Here is a 21,585-nt window from a genome sequence, read left to right as displayed (position 1 = left end):
GGTAGGTAATAATTATTCATAAGTGTGTTGACTGTGTTTGCCTAATTTGGGAAACTGCCAGGTAACAAGATTTACCAATTGGAATCAAGACCAATTGTCCATGGACCAATCAGAGCCTTTAGTGATCAGTCTTTGGCCAAAAGTTTAATCGGAGTCGTGCGCTCTCAGTGTTGTTAGATAAAAGTGGACGTAAACTGGGTAAGCATACATTTTAAATTGAAGTAGCAGTAGACTTTATAATAATCACTATTCTTAACTGGTTAGAAAGTCGGTAAAGTGATAGTTATGAGTTCTTCCAGCAAAACGAAACGATGTGCTGTATTTCAATTCTGAAAAAAAAATGTCTCCGGTTTTATTAAATGGCTGAGCCATACCGGTGCTTTAATCTATATACATTTCTGAATTTCTTAAGTAGCCCAAAGTCGAGTTATTTAACAAAGTGAAAGACTTGCATACATTACCTTTGGTCAAGCTAATTTCCTTGTCTCTCTTTGTTCTTTGTGTTAGCACTGATCAGCAAAACCCAAAATTATAACCAATGGAAAGCCAACATTCTTTGTCAAGTACCGACTTACTTAGGTAAGAGTGGCAATGGAGATACAAGCCTAAAATATGTTGTCCCTTGTTTAACTGTATACCTGCACTATATTCATGAATTTTAATACATTTTATTTCCATCTCTTTAGTTTCGATGATTTGTCTAATTCAGATAGTGACTTTGAGCTCCCAGTAAAACCCACCAAGCGCAAAAAACAGGCAGAACTGAGCTCACTGGTAAGTGAATTAATTCAAAGTCTTGGTTCTCACCAATTCTCAAGACTAGGCTGCAAATTACAATGGCAAATGTATAGTGTCAAGCCGCACCCAACCATAGTTCATCCTGATTCACCAACCGTATTCAAATCACTCAAATTTCTCTTTCTCTTTCATCCCAAGCAAGCCAAGAGGCCAAGGCGCAAGGATGCATCGAGAGGTACTACACCCAGCCAGTCTAGTAGCCCCATTCCCTCTACTCCAGAAGCCTCTCAGGAGGAGCAGTCTTCCCAAGGCACACCTATTCAGGCCTTACACAAGCCTGCAAAAAGAGCAGTGAACTGTGGTGATCACGCTATCAATGCAAATGATATCTACATTGCTGTCGTCTCCGGAACGAGTGACCTTGTGGTGAGCAAATCCTCCATCTTGACCATTGTTTTCCTGTGCTACGGCACTATAAGATGGGAGGAATGTTTGCTATAAACCTGGAGGAATAGTCCTCATTCCAGAAAGCTGGACAATTACAATTCCCCCAACTTCACCGAGATGGCCCACATCAACGACCGTGCCCACAGCAACACAAAAAAAATGTACCTTGACTTGTGAATTTAATTGTTGTATGACCACATTCATGACCCATCTCAAATCAGCTTCTCCACTGAAATTAAGGAAATGCCCTTAATCTGTTCCAGCCACTCAAAAAAGACCAACAAAAATGATCATGTATTTCAATCAGAAAACTAGTACTGTACAGTCTTGTACTATATATAACATACACTAGCGACACAATTAAATAGAGTGTAAAAATTCAACACTCTGAGTTATGATTTCATTAGGGTGCCTGTTAAGTCCTTGTAAATTTTAAACCACAGAATAGATTATTTCAATTTTGGAGGCTCAACTGCATTGTTTTGTAGACTCACAGCCATGATTCAGAATCCAGTTGTCTGATTGGCTTCCCTTTCCCTCCCCATTTCTAGGCGGTGGTTGACGAGTGGCTGGACTATTACAAGCAAAGGCGTGAGCAGGGACTGCTGGTGCTCATAAACTTCATCATTCAGTGCTGTGGATGCCAAGGTCAGGGATTGTAGGGAGGCAAGATGATGTGAAGTGGGGCACTATGCGTCAACTGATCGCAGAGATAAGGTTAACGTATTATTGGATAGGGGCCCTTTATTGTCCAAAATGGCAAAGCAATTCAGTTCTGTACGTAATAAATTGATTAAATCTTAAAAGGGTCAAAAACTGGTTTACATAGAGATCCTGCGTAAGTGTCTTGTCAGAGCCAAAACAGGCATTTTTCCCACCAAGTGCAAGGTTGACTCTTTCTTATTCCGTTTGCCCAGGAGTGGTAAGCAGAGAGATGCATGACTCCATGCAAAATGCAGAAATCATTGCCACGCTAACCAGACAATTTAATGAGGTAAGGGAAGAAGAACATTTTTGGCAAGTTTGTTATTTTAAGTGTGTGTTGATAAGTTAGGGAAATAAATTGATGCTGTGGAAGGTACACCTTTGCTATTCTTGCAGAGATCATCAAGCTACCCTTTGTCCGGAAAGAGCCTTTCGCTGAAGCGATTCCGAGCAAGCCTTTGCGAGTTTGCCCGCATCCTGGTGCGCCTCTGCCAGAATAGTATCATTTATGATGATTACCTCCTCCCCTCCTTGCTGTCTTTCCTCACTGGGCTATCTGACTCCCAAGTCAGAGCGTTCAGACACACTAGCACCCTGATAGGTGAGCATGTTACACCGACTGTTACAAAATATTCAGCATTTATAAACTTGCACCTTTCATACAGTAATATAGAAGCATGTTAACTTGCCAGGATGCGTTACCAATTGTGAAATTGTCAAAAATGTCGAATTGTCAATTTCACCAGTCAATTCGTTGTATAATTATTACTATGGGGCATGTAAGCTCATCAACCTCAACTCAGATATGTTAACTAAATATGTGTCTTTTTTTCTTGGAAGCCATGAAGCTGATGTCAGGAATAGTGAAGGTGGGTGTGGCAGTGTCCCTTCAGCTGCAAACCATCCAGCGGCGGTACAACCTGGAGCAGGGCAAGGATGTGAAGGATCAAGACCCTCAGCGACTGGAAGAGCTCAAGGTTTCCATTAGCGAGGTGATTACCCCCCGCCCCCCTTTGAGATTTTTCACGCACACACACACACACGCACAATAGCATGCGCATACTAAGGGCTTAATTTACTAAAGGTTTGTCAAGCAAAAGCTTGATGGCTCAGGTGTGAAAGCTAATCTACTAACTGGACACCTTCAGGAATATAGAAGTACAGTACATGCACATCAAACCTGAGAGGCATTGCAATGGCTGATTCTGCTTGTTTAAATTGTGTGTCTGAAAGGCAGATGCAAACTGTAATGTTGTGCGTAACCATCCACTTGTCTTAACTTATTTTGTCATTAATGTTAAATTAAATTTTACATTTCATAAATACTAGGGGTATCATGACTCTGGATTGATGATTAATCAAAGAGTGAATACTCATAATGATATCTGAATTTTATTCTGTCCAATACCAGAGGCCTAAAAAAAAAATCCACAATGGGCCCAAGTGAAAAACATCAAAACTGCCTACAGCGCAAAAACCTCTTTCAATATGACTGTCTTGTCTACCTGTTTGCAACAGCCATTCAATCTGTTATTGTGAGTGCACATGCAACTTGTTTGCATCTTTGTAAAAAAATTGATTCAAAATGCTGCTATTTGTGATCTTGTAAATCAGGCCCCGAAAAACGCTGCTTTAGCTTGACTCAGGTTGGACACCTCAGCATGAGTCCTCATTACACAACCGTGTGATTGCACCTTAGCTGCTGGAAAACAACGAGGAGCTGTCGTCCATGATGAATGCCACCTTTCGGGGCGTTTTTGTGCACCGCTACCGCGACCGTCTGGTAGAGATCAGGGCAGCTTGCATGGAGGAGCTGGGCATCTGGCTGAGAACGGACCCTGAGAACTTCCTCAATGATGGCTGTCTCAAATACTTGGGCTGGATGATGAACGACAAGGTGTAGTACTGAGTCTTATAGTTACTTTCACTTTCTTTTTTATTAATGACCAAAATGTGGTTTCTTATGGATACAATAGAACAAAATTTACACAGATGAGGTGTCAAAATGAATTTCAAAATGTTCAAAGGGGAACTCAAAGCAAACATTTTCTTTGGAAATATGTTCCATGTGCTCCCACGAGTGTAAACACGGTATTGTGATTAATATTGCGCTCGTGGTGAAGGAATGAAGTAGATTAATGCATCCGGTATCAGAGCGCAGCCATTCTGTTCTGTACCGCACTCTGCTGGTGACTGAAATTGACTAAAATGACTATCACATGGTTCCCTGCAATTGGCTGGCAACCAATTGAGGGTGTGTCCCCCCCCACCCCCCGCCTACTGCCCGAAGACAGCTGGGATAGGCTCCAGCACCCCCCCGCGACTCTAGTGAAGATAAAGCAGTTCGGTGAATGAATGAATATCACATGACCAAAGAAAATAGGTGGACCATGACTTTACCAAAGTGAGTTGACGTAGCGGGCAGTGTAGGACAATATGTCTGCACTCTGATATTGATGGGAAAGGAATGGATCAAATCTAGGGCAGCGGCTCTTGATTTGATATTCACACCAAAATGACCCCCCCCCCCCCAAAAATCGACCATTCGCACGTGTGTATGTGTGTGTGTGTGTGTGTGTTAAACAAAACTAGCGATTTTGCTGGCTAAAATAGCACATTTGAGTAAGCCTGGTTTGTTGAAAAAGTGATCAGTTAGAATGGCTACTGGGTCAGGCTATGATTTTCACCTATTAAAACTGCTTTAAAAAGCAAACTGACGGGCTCGCTGATAAGCGCTACTGTTGGAGCTGCTTCAACGCTGACAACAGGCGCCGTGTAATACAATATCAGCTTCAAGTTTTTTTTTAGTCGCTAAGCTACCCCAAGATGTCACTGACTGAATGAGTGAGGGAATCAAAGGGAGCGTATGGTTCTTAAAGGGGGCGGAAACTGAGAGAAACTCAAGGTTCACTGAGAAAAACCTAGTCCGACCAAGTTAGCTTCATAAACTCTGTTACTGCGGTAATTTACCCAGGGATTAAGTTAGCACTCTCTAGTTACCTTCCTGTATGAAACGCAAAACTCTGAGTTTCCCTAATTTCAGGGTTAACAGACTCTGACGTATCACTAAACCTGGTATCGGGTATCTGAGGTATCGCTAGACCTCCGGTGTTATTTGGTAAGGTTTATTATTTAAAAAGTTTATTATTTAAAAAGGTTTATTTATTTAAAAAGGTTTATTATGAGCTTAGAGCGGCCCGGTAGTCCGGTATTATTTTATTTAAAAAATAAAATAGAGCAGGTAAATCTTGAATATACGGTGGCGCCTGATTACATCATAAGTTGTTTGCGCTCAGCAGTCTGCAATTGCAGCTTGCAATCAGAGCTGTTGCGCTCTATCTTTTATTGACATTATTCTCATTCAGAGTTTGCTTTGTGTACAATTCACCGAGGGCACGGGCAAAGAATAGGAATCTAGGAGGGCCCAGGGAAACACTTTAAAACGGTACGTTTGAGCTACGGTAGTTAACAGGCTGCAAAAGTGTGTCGCATGCCTCAGTTTCAGGCTCTTTCTCATCATGGCGTGCGTGTGCGTGTGTGTGTGTGCGTGCGCGCGCGTGCCGGTAAGGGTAGATCCCGGGAGGTTAGTTGATCGAAAAGTAGATCTTCGATCCAAAAAGTTTGGGCACCCCTGCTGTAATACATAGCATCAACACTTGACTTTCTCTTAAAAGTGTAAATATATAAATGGGTACCCCAGGCAGGGTTTTTTTTTTTTTAACCGAGGTACTCTTAATAACTGGAGGATCCGTTTCAGCCGTAAATTAATCTGCTGATGTCTTATTACACAATTTCAACATCAATCAAAATGCCATGTTTAGATTAGTGGGGGCAAGTGTAATTTATGATTGCAAGGAAAATGTTTGCTTGTAGTTTCCCATTAGAGAGAGGTTTTCAGAGTTTCTTTAAGTAAACCTGACATTACAAAGATACACTCTTCTGCCTTGCAGAAAAGCATGGTGCGTCTGCAGTGTGTGAGAAACCTTCAGGGTCTCTATGTGGAGGAGGAGTTTATTGGCCGCCTCGAGCTTTTCACCAGCAGATTTAAAGTGAGACATCTCTCTGGATTGATGGCTGTTTGCTTGGCATGTGTTGTTTTTGGGGTTTTTGCCTTCTTTTACTCTAGGCCTTTTTAAAAACAAACATTTATCTTTTTACAATCTCTTCGTGCCTGCTTTTAAATCAGGGATGAATTAATATTAATGCTGCAATTAAGTTAATCTCCTCTGAAATGTGTTTTGGCAGTTAAATGTAGGCCATCATGTGCTTTTGTGTGTCTAGAAGAGGATGCTGAACATGGTGATGGACCAGGAGTATAAGGTTGCTGTAGAAGTGATCAAGCTCTTGGTGTTAATCCATCAGTGAGTGGAATAGTACATCACATGGATGTTGTTTGATAGTGCAAAAGACAAAAATGACAAAAGATTGAAAATACACATTGTGTGTGAGCGAGGAAAAAAAGTTTCAATTGTGAATCAGTTGTGAGTGTGGTCCACCTGAGAGTAGTCCAACATCAACTGAACTTGATTTGTTTTTCTGTGCAGGAGCACGAATGAAAGCCTGCAGGAGGAGGAGTGTGCTCATATCTATCCCCTAGTTTACGCCACAAATCACAGTTTGGCTTCCGCAGCTGGCTCGTTCCTCTATATGAAGTACTTTTTCCCCGTGATTTACCTCTTTTTAGTCCTGTGCAAAAGCCACAAATAGATATATTTTTGCTATGCTTAAACAACCGCTAGATCAGGGGTGCTCAAACCTTTTGGATCGAAGATCTACTTTTTGATCAACTAACCTCCCGGGATCTACCCTTACCTGCATGCGCTGGCGCACGCACACACACGCACACGCACACACACACACACACAACCTGATGAGAAACCGCCTGAAACTGAGGCATGCGACGCAATTTTGCTGCCTGTTAACTATCGTAGCTCACACATACCATTTTAAAGTGCTTCCCTGTGCCCTCCTAGATTCCTATTCTTTGCTCGTGCCCTCTGTGAATTGTACACGAAGCAAACTCTGAATGAGAATAATGACGATAAAAGATAAAGCCCAACAGTTCTGATCACAGGCTGCAATTGCAGACTGCTGAGAGCTAACAACTTCCGGTGACGTAATCACGCGCCACCGTAAATTCAAGATTGACCTGCTATATTTTTAAATATTTTTTGGGTAAAAATGAGACTGATGGGGGTGCAGTGTATATTAACACAAAAAATATACACTATTAACATGTACAAAGACACACAAATGGTTGTTTTTTTTTTCTCCTCGACACTTCTCGGATCTACTTGGGACCTGTCTTAGATCTACCGGTAGATTACGATCTACCTAATGAGCACCCCTGCGCTAGATGATCGCTTAGTCACATCAGCACGAACCATTTGCTTTGTGTTATACATGTTTTGCATGCCAATTTCTTTTAGTAGATGTGTGCATTGTTTGAATCCTGACTTGGAATGGCAAATTTAATGTTGTCCTCAAAAGTTGTTGGTGTTGTGTGTTTATGGTAGACTCAGAGGTATGATTGACAGTGAGAATGAGAGGGGTACCAATTCTGCCTTCTTCCGAGTCCTCGCTGCCTTCTCCGTCCAGAGTGAGGTAGCCTCCTTTCCTCTTTGTTTCTCTTTACTTTATCTTTTTCGTCACCAGACTCCTGTAATTTAACAAGAAAACTCTCTCGGATTAATACATTTCCTTCCTTGACCGACTCCTATTTTCCAACTGTGGGCAGTTCCATGAGCATGGAACTTACCTAGTGGACAGCCTGTGGGAGGCTGCGGACTCTGAGTTAAAAGACTGGCACTGCATGACAACTCTTTTGCTACAGGAGGATGGTGAGGATTCAAAATCACACACACATAAACATCCTAAATTTGTGTTCCAGTCCATTTTTGAGAGATCACCTCCGTGCACGTAAAAAATGTTTTCTTTTGATTTTTCTCGAGCATCCAAACCATCGCTTCTTGTGTGGTCAGGTTTGATGAACGAGGAGGAGGAGGACGCACTCATTGACTTGATGATATGTGCAATCCAACGGGCAGCGGAGGCGAAACCACCCGTTGGGAGAATCTCTGAAAAGAAGGTGGGGGACCTTGTGTTCCGGCAAACAATTTTTGATTGGCTCTAACTTCTGCGACATCGCAAAGCCATTCATCTGCTTATTCACATTTCAAAATGCAATAAAATGAGTTGTGAGCGTTCGGCCACTCATGAAAACAAATTGCAGAACTCTATACACTGCACAACAGTTCAATTGTGTTCAATCACATTCCCCAACATACCACAGGCCTAACTAAGACTTAATTCAAGCAGTACATAGTGGTTTGATTATTGTTTCTCTTGACCATTCTGCGTCACCCTATACAGGTATTACCACAGGAAATCATCCTCCTCCATCTTTCCTTGTCCACTGGATCTCTGCTCTACCTTTTAAGTCTTCCTTCGCCTCATCTATTTCTACTCCCAACTAATTATGAGGTGTATCCCAAGACTTTCGTCAAAATTGATCTGTGTTCATATGTTCCATCAAAGGAACTGAGTGTAAAGCAAAAGAAGACCCAGGAACACAACAGGCAGCGTATCACGGCCCATTTCATCCCTTTACTGACACAGCTGCTGGCCAAGGTAACAGTCCCGGTTTCTTAGTCGAGCGCAGCACAAATGTTGAATATTGTGTTTTTCCAAACAAATTTGCTTTAGCATTCAAGATTGAACATATATATGCGTGTTTGCTCCCCCTGCACAGTACTCAGCAAACGCAGGGAAGGTGAGACTCCTCCTGCGAGTGCCGCTTTACTTCGCCCTGGACATGTACAACAGCACGCAGCGGATGGAGAAAGTGATCTATTTGCCTTTTTGCAATTTTATAGAAATCGTATCACTTTGCAACCTGAAGAACCTTTTTCTCACACCTATCTGTTGATTGTCAGCAGCATCTGGATCAGCTGCTGTATCAGATCTGCCTTATTGTAGAGAAGCACACGGATACCGCTGTGTTGGAGGCGTGCACCAAACTGGTTGACACACTCTGCTCCGACAGACACTCCTTCTCCTCCCGCTCTCACCTGGCATTTAGTCAGCTGTTTGACAGCCTGACTGAACACTTCAACACCTATTACAGTGACCTGATGCAGGTTGGACAGACTAAACTTTCATTTGATATATATACATACATACATACATACACACACACACACACATATATATATATATATATATATATATATATATGATATCCTTTATTTGTCCCGCAATGGGGAAATTACAATTAGAATTCAGAAAGGAAAACGCTGGGTAGGGAGAGGGAAAAAGAAAAACACGCTCGAACTATCCTCTTCTGAGGATAATTAAGTCCAGGATTAAAAAAAAAGACCCTAGCACATAAATAAGCATATGACAGTTACAACAAGTCACAAGACATAACGTGTAATAAGGGGGAGGATGAATTGGGGGGAGGGGGGGGGGTTTGACCGCGACGCGGCCAAAATGGCCAGCTGCACGGACACACGAGCGCTCTGCATGTCGAACCACGTCACGGGGGAAAAAGAATCGGAGCAATGAAGACGGTGATAACAAGGATGTGAATGCGCGTGTGGTTGTCCAGTTGTGTACGTGTATGCGTGTACAGGTCATAGCTGCTTTGTCGAGGTCTGCTCATCATGAAGACAGTCCCGGCTTATCAGTCCATGGCGGGGAAGGAGGGGGCTGGTGGTGGGGGCCCTAGATTCCATGCATACTTCCATCCAGGGGAAAGGGCCAGATAGCCATGTTTGTTTTGGAGGGACGGCCGTGTGTGTGTGTGTGTGTGTGTGTGTATATATATAGGAGCTGTCAAACGATTGAAATATTTAATCTAATTAAAAATGCAACTGTCATAATTAACTCAAATGGACAAAAAAATTAATCGTGATTACTCACACGTTTTTTATCGTTTCTGAATTTCCTTTTACATTTTTTGTCCTATTTTTCACCCATTTTAATGCTCTCATCAACATGGAATCATGAATCAGTTTTCTATGTGCCAAATGCAAATATTTACTGAAATAACAATTTTGATGTTCAATTTTACATGAACATTTTTCACTTGGAGCAGTTATTCACACATAATCTCTCACACAATATTACTGTCCATCAACAACAGTGAAAACAATATTTAGTCACACAACAGCTGCTTTAACAGCTTTTTTTTATAAAATCATAACAGAGCAATATAACATTATAAAGTGCACATCTAAGGTAAACTAGTACTCAGCCTATAGTAGATTTAAACCATGGTTACATACTTCGTTTTTCTCTGTTCTCTGTTTACTGTGAACACAGCAGTCTGTTTCTGTATGTTTGTTGAAGAATAACGAGACACCGGACACCAGTGTTCATTATGTGCCGCTGTATTCAAAACTGCCCGCCGTACAAAAAAAGCGCACGCACCTCTCCCGTGCTGCTGGGGCAAACTATTCTGAAAGGGGGAGGTGGGGTCACTCCCCCTAACACAGTCAGGCTATGTTGATTGTGTTGGTCCTTCTTGTGCGGAAGTCTCTCTACAGTTTTTGTGTAGACCTCATTTTGAATGACAACACTGGAGACGTTTTATTTTCGCTAGGTCGCTACCACTGTCAGACAAACACAGAGAAGCTCCACCCGCTCTATTTATATGGACGCAGAACACTGTAACCTTCCACACAAAATAGTTCCAAACAAGTAACATCCGCTTGTGACGTGTGCCGCGTTAATCCCGCGAGAAAAAAATTAATCCCGTTAAAATTCATTTAAATTAATGCCAATAAAAACACGCTAAACTGACAGCTCTAATATATGTGTGTGTATATATACACACACACACACACACACACAGTATATATTGTCTTTATTGAATGAATTTTGAAAATGTTTTTGAATGAGGTGCACTATGTACACCACCACCACAGGACTGAAGTAAGGTCAGCATAGGCCACTGGGGCTCTTTTAGTCTCACATTAAAATGAGTTACTGTCTGGTGTTTATGTCTACCAGAAATTTGCAGAGCATTTGTCTCTTGTATATATTGTGTATGTGTTTGTCCCCAGGCCCCAACTGATGATGATGTTTTCAGTGCCTCAATGGCCTTGAAAAGGATTGCAGCTTTGGTCAGGTATGTAACACATTAGAGTATTTGTTTATAACGCCTACCTATTAAAAATGTTAAGAAGTGGGGTGTGTATAAAGATAATTCTGCACAGTTTTGTTTCTTTCAGTGCCAAGAACCTCTCAGGTCAAAGCCTGTTTGATTGCTGCATGGACCTTATTCAAAGCCGGATGGAGTCCAGACATCTTGATGAAGAAGTCTGTGATGAGTTCTGCTAACGGTGTTGTTTAATAATGAAAGCAAGAAATACCAAAAGTGTCCGTGCTTTGTTTTAGCTCGTTGTGGCAGCTTTGCGATGCTCAGCCTTTCATCTGATGTGGGCCAAAGTTAATCTGCCCTCACTTCCAACCCAGGTGCTCCAGTGACAGTAAATCATTTTTCAAAATATTGTTACTTCAATGATACCTTCTCTCATCTGTCCCAGGAGGAAGTGAAACGCCTGAAAATGGAGGTGCGCTCTTTCTGCAAAATCTGCCAAGCGGGCCTGTCTCTTGGCCAAACTGAGATCAGGGATCAGGTCTGAGCATCAGCATCCTTACTATTATGACATCTTACATGACAACTGTACAAATTAGATTGAATGAGTAGAATTCTTCAAATTAACTGTCCACCCCCCCTCCTCCACACACACACAACAGGCATTTGAGTTGCTGTGTGACCTCCTGGTGCTTTACAGTGCCAATTCTGTTCGCTCTGAACCTGCCCTTCAAAACCTGTACTACCAGCCATCTTACCACTTGCGCGCAGAAATGGCGGCTTTTCTTCTGGACTACATCTTCTTGGATGAAATAGAGGTGGAAGGTATTTCAGAACTGTATCCAAATGTCACCAATCTCTGTCATACTCATCTAGCCTTGTGTTTGCCTTACACACAAGATGCTTGACTGGATTGTTTTTCATAATTGATGGAAAATGAGAAGAATGATTGGGTTTTTTTTTGTTTATTTAATGGTCCTTTATATGAGATGTGTCATGTAGGATCATGTGAGCTACGTACATTTGGTGTTGGACTAAAGTGAACACGGTGAACACCCTTTTATAGCGGGATATGTTCCAGACCCACCTGCGATAAGTGAATATCTGCAAAATAGACAGATCATAGAGGGGGAGATGGAGGGAGAGAGAGAGAGAGATTTTGCCACCAAACATGTTTTAAACACATTATACGGTTTAACAAATTATAAATGTAACTGAACACAAAATAGCTGCAAGCGTAAAATAGAACAGGGGTTACAGACAGGTACCACATGAGTACCCCGCGGCACTGTTGTACAAATAGCTCACTTTTGATGGCACATTGTGATTTTCTATCAATGTTGACCAAGTGATCCTTTGAGAATGTGAACACTCGGAGAGTGTTGCCTGTTGATAATTATCTTTCCTAATCATTGTATGAAATCATTCAAATTATCAGTATCTTCTCATAAATCAATAGTAAATATCATTTAAGGTAGTTTGAGCACATTTATTTCAGTGGTGTGCGTCAAATGGGTAGCCCTTCTTATTACCGTAATTGGTGCCCAAGAAGTACTCCACTTTCAAAAGGATTGGTGATTCCTTGTATAGAAAATACTGTACGTGTTGTCATCTTTGTGTAGTGTGGGTTGGGATGTGTCATGTCATATCGGGAGGTCTTCATGTGAGCATCTGGCTGCGGCTGAGAGTAGTTCCTGCATGAATGCCCTCATTGTTTCTGTTTGAATGTTCAACGAAGGGCTGATCCGTGCATTAGTTTCTGTGGCTCTCTTTTACCCATTGCAATCACACTAGAGTAAGTAATCGTACAGTAAGAATCCCTTGAATCCACAAAATTGTGGAAGTGTGAACAACGAGCAGTGATATAATGGGGAACACAATTTACTATATTTCCTCAAACAGTGGCTGCCTCTCTAAAACTACCAATCTAAAAACTTCAATTGCACTGGACAACGGCAAATTTTAATCAGAAATAGAGTCATGAGTGATAAAGGAAGGAAATTTACACATTTTCCACCAGCAATGTCAAAATATTCATAAATTTAAATTTTTGTTATAAACACACGATCTGAACGTCAGTTTTATATTTCCTGCAATCTGGTTTGTTTGGTCACTGTTTATATGTACTGTAATTGTGCTTGTTTAGTTGCCGTTGTGATGCATTGTCGACTGCTACTTATTGGGTAGTGGATTGAGATGATTCCCTTTCTTTTTGCCATTTTTATTGGCGTACTAATTTTACCACTGGTGGTATTGCTTGTATTTTTATTAACCTTACAGGATTTGGACATGTTAGACTGTAAATTTCTATGATTGTTTATGGGAAGCAATATTTAGTGTCTGGAGGGGCCTGAAAACCATCTCAGGCCATGACAGCCCAAAGACATTGACTGAGAAGGACAAGGACTGGGTAGATGGACTGAACCGTTTTTTCAACCATTTCGACCAGTCGTCTGTACCTTCCCCCAACCACCAACTGCAACCACTCTCACTGAGGACTTCTTCTCCTCCCCCTCCTCTGTCACCTGGTTCCTGCCTGTCCGTCACAACAGAGCAGGTGAGGAACCAACTGAGGAAGATGAATGTGAGGAAGGCAGCAGGTCCGGACAAGATCAGTTCCCGGCTCCTCAGGACCTGCTCTGACCAGCTGTGTGACATTGTCCAGCACATGTTCAACCTGCGCCTGAAGCTGGGCAGAGCTCCACAGCTGTGGAAAACTTCGTGCCTGGTCCCAGTGCCCAAGACCCCCCACCCTAAGGAGCTGAACAGCTACAGACCGGTGGCGCTGACGTCTCACCTGATGAAGACGCTGGAGAGACTCATCCTCGCCCACCTTCGACCGCTGGTGAGCCCGGCACTGGACCCGCTGCAGTTTGCCTATCAGCCTGGCATCGGCGTGGAAGACGCCATTATCTACCTCCTCCACTCAGTGCTGTCACACTTGGAGAAGGCTGGGAGCACTGTGAGAATCATGTTCTTTGATTTCTCCAGTGCCTTGAACACCATCCAGCCCAACTTACTGGGAGGCAAACTGCAGAACGCCGGAGTGGACCACCATCTTACAGCATGGATCATAGACTACGTCACAAATCGGCCGCAGTACGTGAGGTTGCAGAGCTGTGAGTCGGATAGGCTTCTCTGCAGCACTGGAGCGCCGCAGGGGACTGTTCTGGCTCCATTCCTGTTCATCCTTTACACCTCGGACTTCAGACACATCACTCCAAATTGCCACCTTCAGAAGTTCTCCGATGACTCTGCGATTGTTGGCCTCATTACAGAGGGGAACGATCGGGAGTACAGGGGACTGACGAAGGACTTTGTGGACTGGTGCCAGCAGAATCTCCTCCAGATCAACCCTAGGAAAACTAAGGAGTTGGTTGTGGATTTCTGCAGGAAACAGTCCTCACCAGGACCCATGAACATCCAGGGTATGGACATAGAGAGAGGGTGACCTCCTAGGTGTTCTTCTGAACAACAAACTGGACTGGTCTACAAACACGGACACCCTGATTAGGAAAGGACAGAGCCAACTCTTCCTATTCAGGAAACTGAGGTCTTTTGGGGTTCAGGGGTCGCTCCTTAAGACTTTCTATAACTCGGTGGTGGCCTCGGCCAACCATTATGGCATTGTCTGCTGGTCAGGCAGCATCTCAGCCCGGGACAGAAAGAGACCGTAGCGACTGGTCAGGAAGGCCAGTTCTGTTCAGGGCTGCTCCCTTGACACCCTGGAGGAGGTGGGCAACAGAAGGATGCTAACTAAGCTAAAAGCTATGATGGACAGTCCCTCCCACCCCCTGCAGCCCGCCCTGACAGCGCTTGGTAGCTCCTTCAGCCAGAAACTGTTACACCCGCGCTGCAAGAAGGAGAGATACCGACGCTCATTCCTACCGACTGCTGTCAGGCTGCTGAATAAAAATAATTACAATAATAATAATAATTAAATGATGTGAAAGACAATTGTAAATAGCACTGCGATTTATCCATTTTGTATTTATATTGCACTTAATTGAACGGTGTTTGTTGTTTTTTTTCTTCTTTCTTCTTTCTACCTACATTCTTGCTGCTGGAGGCTGTAAATTTCCCCAGTGTGGGACAAATAAAGGATATCTTAGGCCATAATTTGGAACTAGATACTGCAAGCAGCACCAAAGAAGCTTGTTGGAACAGCAACAGGCATTAGTCTTTATCCCTCTTGTACTGTATGTGAAACACTTCCTTATCAATTACGATATGAAATAATCAATGTAATTGTTTATCACTTTGTGTACTATTTTCAAATGCTACTTTACAATAGTACTTGTTTCTCATCAACAGATGATCAGGAGCAGGAGATCAAACTTCTTCATAAGAAGCGTAACCAGCTTGCTGGCTACTGTAAATTGGTAATCTTCGGCGTGATGGACCTCACCGCTGCCACTACCGTCTTCAAGTACTATGACAAGGTACAACTCATAAGAGCATCCTTCACTTGCTGTGTTATTAAATATACAGAGTTGTTCGAAGCTAATGAAAAGATGTGAATCTGAAGTTCTCTGAAAAGAAGCCACACAGAATCTACCACGGATGCTTCGTAGGATTCGGTTTTTGTTTGACTATTTTGTCTAGTTTTTGATTAATTCACTTGTAATTGTCCTGATGGTTATTAATTTTTCCAATAGAATATTCATACTGTTAAGACTTTGATGATGTGATAGGGCGATTATAAAAATAAATCAACAAACGGACACCTCCTTTTTTCCTCCATTAAAAATAATTGACACGAGGTGGCAGTAATTAGCCTTATTAGAGCCATCAATTTTCATTGCAATCGATCCTCGTGGTAGAAGGGAGCCAAGAGACCAGTATGTAGAAATTTGCTCATGGCAAATGTTTAAGACCTTGGTGGAGGTCTTCGCTTTACAGACTGCTCTTGTTTTTGTAAGAGTAATTTGTGATAAAACTATCAACGTTTTTCCTGTTTTTTCCCTCAGAACTTTAAAGACTTCGGAGACATTATCAAAGAAACCATAATGAAAACAAAGCTCATCAATCCCGTAATGAGCGCCCGTACTCTATGCCTGAGTATGCAGCAGGTATGCCATCAGTGTATGCTGATTCAGTTTGTCTTAGCATGTTCCTGAAGTTACTCAAGGTGCACCAACTACATGTTGAAATAGCATTGAATGGTTCAGACATAGGGCTGAACAATAAAGCAAATTCAAATAGGCATCATAGTGAAGAAGAATGCAATTTGGGGAGTGAAGTAAAACCAGTTCATTTCATTCAATTGGTAGTCTCTTTTTTTTCCCCCTATACATTTTTATCTAGATTTATGTATATAAATCTGACATTGTTTATTGTAACACTGATTAATTTGTTTGTGTTTGACAAGAAAAAACATAGGATAAGGACCTCGAAAAAAATGAAAATTAAATCATAATTGCAATATGGGGAAAAAAGGCACAATTAGATAGTTTTGCAAATGTGTTCCACCCCATTAAGTATAATTCTATGTAAAAACATGTGCATAACAATGAAAGTGGAGCTGTTGGCAGCAGCCTGGGAAAAGTGAGCGTGAGGAATTGCATTACACACTTGCATTCCGCCTCTCACAGCTCCGTTACTACTTGAGAATTTTTTTTTGCAGGCAGTGTGAAGGGAGCCACTTACCGTAAAACCTATTTCGCAATGTCTTTGGATCATGTACGACAACACTGTCGATCAATGCTTTGCTATCCCGCAAATGTTGATCTAGCTCTTCACAGAGATGCTGTCAGAGGGAGGAAGTAGGAGGGATTTTGATGAGATCAGAGGTTTGGCAAGGAAGCTCGCCATGACTTTTGAAAATAACCGTCAATCTGTCCGCAAACCAATGGTGGCTCTTCACATGTGAGTAACACACGCGCACACACACACAAACACAAACTCACACACACAACAAAAAGCATTGTCAGGCATGCATTGTTATAAATCTGGTGAGGGGTGCAAATGCATCTGCTTGGTGGCGTTTGTTGTTTCCACCTTCAGGGACGGCATACGTTTTGCCTTCCTGGCACGTCAAGAAGAGGGAGAGCAGCACCCTAATGTGGCCTTCTTGGAAATTCTCAGCGTGTTCAGTTATAAGCTGCTGCCACAGGACAAGGCCCCGCTGTGAGCCACTATCTTCACACTCATTAAATACTGTTTGAGAAAGAAACATACTTTAGAAAGGAATGCTCCTGTGAATTACAAATATTGAATTTGTTCTTTGTAGGGATATATGGATTAACTTGAATAATTAGATTACACAAACTGCAGTTGGCCACAACTCATAAGATAACATTTATTTCTCCCACACTGGGGAAATTCGCGGTCTACAGCAGCGAAATTGGGGGTGTGGGGAGGACAAAGTGTTTCATTGCACAAAATAAATGTTAAAACAAAATAAAATCTTATGCTCAGTTCCTCAACATGCAGACCTGCAAACCAGAGCTAAAAACAGCCATTGCTAGTCGCTGACGCATACGTCACTTACTAGGGCAGGACCTTGATTTTAAAGGCACATACCCTCAAAGTTACAGATAGGAGAGGATGAAACGTGAGAAGAATAACCCTAAGGGGCAACAATAACACCTGTACCTCAGATGCTTTTTTTTTCAATTGTTGTAGTATGTGTTGGTATTGTTGTTTAGTAATGCAAAAATCAGTTTTTGTCATTTTACTCAATCGATGGCATAATCAGCGTGATACTTGATTCTACGGCTGCAGACCTCGTTCTCTATTGCCTTCCAGGGCTGCATACCTGAAATCGCAGTGTCCTGCTGCTGCCCTCTCCTGGCAACCAGTCAACACATATCAGCGCTCCTTGGAAGGCAGTTCTGCCAAGTTTGGGCAGAAATCTGCAGCCGTCAGTCCAGAAAACATCCCGGTCGCCAAACGACGGAAGACCGATGCTCCAGGTTAGAAAACAATCATGTTGTATATAAAGCACTTTTAATTTGCTTTTAGAATTGCTTCAAAGCTGAACCAATCCCTAAGAAAATTATGCAAATGGGTTTGCAGACAGGTGCACGCAAATATTGATTGAGTATATCTTGAAAGCACCAAAGGTAATTTCATAGACCACAACAGTAAATCTGGATGTGGTTTCACATCAACGTGGCATTTGAATTTATTTTATAGGACGAGTGGTTTAGCGCATCGACCTCACAGTAAAGAGGTCATGGGTTTGATTCCGGCTACGGCCTCCTTGTGTGGAATTTGCATGTTCACCCTATGCCTGCATGCGTTTTCTCTGGGCACTCCGGTTTCCTCCCACTTTCCAAAAACATGCATAGCAGATTAATGGAACATTTCAAACTGTCGTGTGAGTGCGAATGGTTGTTTGTCTCTGTGTGCCCTGCGATTGGCTGGCACCCGGTTCAGGGTGTCCCCCGCCTACTGCCCGAAGACAGTTGGGTTAGACGCCAACACCCCCCACCTCCCACACTCCGTGTGACCCTTGTAAGGATAAAGAAGATCGTAAAATGAATGAGTAATTCTAAGTGCTTCAATTTTGGGATTGAGACCAAAAATGTAGTATCCAAAGCCACAAATAGTGGCGTTTATTGACTGAATTACAGATGGCGGTTGCAACCCACTGGAGTGGATGCTTCACATGTTTAGATAAATATGTAAATGTGCAATAAAAACGTTCAAATGTAACATGGAATTTGCTTGAAAAGTTTGATGAACAAAGACACACAGGTGGGTCAGGCTCTGACTTGTGCCTCATTCAGGTTCAGTGGCCACCTCCAAGAAAGATTTCTGGTCAGATAACAGCAGTATCCCCAGTGGGGTGCCCACTCCAATCCTCACCTCCACTACGCTTGGGCCCAGTGAAGACGTCATATTGCAATCTGATCTTGACAGCGGTTTAACAGAACCAGAGTGTGGAGATGAATTCTCCTCGAGGTATGTTTTTTTTTTGGGGGGGGGGGGTTCTCCTCCTCTCCTTGGTGTCTGGTATTGACTGATAGTGCAGTCCACTTAGTTGACGCAAAAATACATAGTGGAAAACAAAAACGTATGTGCCTTTGTAAACGTTTGTCTTGGTGTTCATTTGAGACTGACCCACACATTGCAGATCGGAGATACAAGACGTGATGCCCACCAGTAGATTGAGCTCCACCGCAGATCAGAAAGAACTACACACCCAGCTCACCTTGTAAGAGGATTAAACACAAATATTGCGTCGCACCAGAACTGTCGCATCCTCCTGTATTGTGTGTCTGCAGACTTTCGCTGAACGAGGATGACTTCAGAAAACAAGGGGAAGCTGAGTCTGACGAATATGAAAGTGATTCTTCACATGTGCCGGTAAAACAAATCAACATACATTGGTCACTACATGCTCTGTAACAATGTGACTTGAATGAGCCTCATTTTTTTGGGTGGTGGGGTGGTTGGTTTTTGCTCCATACAGCATTCCCCCCTGTCGCGAATGTATCCTTGATGAACTATTTGAAGAAACACCACACCGCAATTAACTTCTGATATGAGTATTTTATGTTATAGGTAAGAGATAGATGTTCCTAAATGATTTTGGCCATGGATTGTCATAGAATTAGTCAGCAGATTGAAATGCATAGTAAGGAGGAAAAAAATCTCCACTGTATTGCATGCTACTGTGGGAATAGAATGAGAAATGTTCAAAAGAAATGTTACATTTTAATTCCTGCTGCTGTGAGTTTCCTTGTTTTATTGAACCCAAGATGTGTTCGATTTCTTGTGGTGATGAATTAGAAAAAGTATTGCGTTATTCAAATGGACTTGAAAGTACCTTTATCACAAGATGAGTTGTGCATGCATATTAAACAAAGCATATGTTCAAATTATTTAACAGATGCTATTAGATGTTCCTCAATGATTTTTTGGCCATGAATTAGTGAATTAATAGGATTAGTCAGCAGATTGAAATGCATCGTAGCAAAAAAAACTCCACTGTATTGCCGTGGTACTGTAGGAATAGAATGAGAAATGTTAGATTTCAATCCCTGCTGCTGTGAGTTTCCTTGCTTTGTTGAACTCAAGATGTGTTGTATTTCTTGCTATGATGAATTTAAAAAACTGTTAAGTTCAAAATGATTTCAAAGTGCCTTTATCACAAGATTTGTTGCCTATGCATATTAAACAAACCACATGTTCAAACTATTTGAAGCATAAGAAGCATATTTTTTCACCGTGTGGATGTATGATGATCTGAATGTAAATCAGTAGAAATAATTTAAGGAGATGAGGAATGCCCCTCCGTGAGTCGTCACCTTACCGTGGTGGAGGGGTTTGTGTGTCCCAATGATCCTAGAAGCTAAGTTGTCTGGGGCTTTATGCCCCTGGCAGGGTCACCCATGGCAAACAGGTTCTAGGTGAGGGGCCAGACAAAGCACGGCTCAAAAGACCCCTTATGATGAGTAAAATTAATGGATCTCAGTTTACCTTGCCCGGACGCGGGTCACCGGGGCCCCCCTCTGGAGCCAGGCCTGGAGGTGGGGCTCGTTGGCAGGCGCCTGGTGGCCGGGCTTACACCCATGGGGCCCGGCCGGGCACAGCCCGAAGAGGCAACGTGGGTCCCCCTTCCCATGGGCTCACCACCCATGAGAGGGGCCAAAGGGGTCGGGTGCAATGTGAGCTGGGCGGCAGCCAAAGGCGGGGACCCTGGCGGTCCGATCCTCGGCTGCAGAAGCTAGCTCTTGGGACATGGAATGTCACCTCTCTGGCAGGGAAGGAGCCCGAGCTGGTGTGTGAGGCAGAGAATTTCCGACTGGATATAGTCGGACTTGCCTCCACACAGCCTGGGTTCTGGTACCAGTTCTCTCGAGAGGGGTTGGACTCTCTTCCACTCTGGAGTTGCTCACGGTGAGAGGCGCAGAGCAGGTGTGGGCATACTCATTGCCCCCCGGCTCAGTGCCTGTACATTGGGGTTCACACCGGTAGACGAGAGGGTTGCCTCCCTCCGCCTTCGGGTGGGTGGACGGGTCCTGACTGCTGTTTGTGCATATGCACCAAACAGCAGATATATATATATGCACAAACAGCAGCTCAGCATACCCACCCTTTTTGGAGTCCTTGGAGGGTGTGCTGGAGAGTACTCCTGCTGGGGACTCCATTGTTCTGCTGGGGGACTTCAATGCTCACGTGGGCAATGACAGTCATACCTGGAGGGGCGTGATTGGGAGGAACAGCCCCCCCGATCAAAACCCGAGTGGTGTTTTGTTATTGGACTTCTGTGCTCGTCACGGATTGTCCATAACGAACACCTTGTTCAAACATAAGGGTGTCCATATGTGCACTTGGCACCAGGACACCCTAGGCCGCAGTTCGATGATCGACTTTGTAGTTATATCATCGGATTTGCGGCCGCATGTTCTGGACACTCGGGTGAAGAGAGGGGCGGAGCTGTCAACTGATCACCACCTGGTGGTGAGTAGGCTCCGATGGTGGGGGAAGATGCCGGCCCGTCCTGGCAGACCCAAACGTATAGTGAGGGTTTGTTGGGAGCGTCTGGCGGAATCCCCTGTCAGAAGGAGTTTCAACTCCCACCTCCGACAGAGCTTTTCCCATGTTCCGGGAGAGGCGGGGGACATTGAGCCCGAGTG

The 21,585-nt window shown here is 43.2% G+C and overlaps 2 protein-coding genes across 2 annotated transcripts in view; one reads left to right on the top strand and one right to left on the bottom strand.

The window, feature by feature from the left end:
- Nucleotides 1-21,585, bottom strand: part of LOC127607550 (uncharacterized) — a 229,996-nt gene that overhangs the window by 119,563 nt on the left and 88,848 nt on the right. The gene's annotated exons all lie outside the window — the stretch shown is intronic.
- LOC127605606 (cohesin subunit SA-1) lies at nt 138-19,679 on the top strand. Its single transcript, XM_052073248.1, has 32 exons — nt 138-198; nt 508-579; nt 687-774; nt 937-1,164; nt 1,737-1,833; nt 2,103-2,179; nt 2,287-2,491; nt 2,731-2,882; nt 3,590-3,787; nt 5,841-5,939; nt 6,172-6,251; nt 6,435-6,542; nt 7,407-7,494; nt 7,628-7,730; nt 7,872-7,978; nt 8,428-8,520; nt 8,642-8,734; nt 8,829-9,029; nt 10,959-11,023; nt 11,127-11,214; nt 11,293-11,370; nt 11,442-11,534; nt 11,656-11,818; nt 15,308-15,435; nt 15,964-16,065; nt 16,728-16,861; nt 17,000-17,122; nt 17,744-17,910; nt 18,730-18,904; nt 19,077-19,157; nt 19,228-19,309; nt 19,416-19,679. The coding sequence occupies exons 2-32, from the start codon at nt 539-541 to the stop codon at nt 19,443-19,445; spliced, it is 3,567 nt and encodes a 1,188-aa protein (XP_051929208.1). The 5' UTR covers nt 138-198; nt 508-538; the 3' UTR covers nt 19,446-19,679.

The sequence above is a fragment of the Hippocampus zosterae genome, chromosome 1 (genome assembly GCF_025434085.1).
Source record: "Hippocampus zosterae strain Florida chromosome 1, ASM2543408v3, whole genome shotgun sequence".
NCBI lineage: Eukaryota > Metazoa > Chordata > Actinopteri > Syngnathiformes > Syngnathidae > Hippocampus > Hippocampus zosterae.
The sequence above is the reverse complement of the archived record's forward strand: the minus strand, read 5'-3'. Positions and strand labels throughout refer to the sequence as shown.

Coding starts and splice junctions, on each gene's coding strand:
- LOC127605606 (XM_052073248.1), top strand. CDS start 539: ATGGAAAGCCAACATTCTTTGTCAAGTACCGACTTACTTAG. Junction 1,834..2,102: donor TCAGTGCTGTGGATGCCAAG/GTCAGGGATTGT, acceptor CCGTTTGCCCAG/GAGTGGTAAGCAGAGAGATG. Junction 2,180..2,286: donor TAACCAGACAATTTAATGAG/GTAAGGGAAGAA, acceptor CTATTCTTGCAG/AGATCATCAAGCTACCCTTT.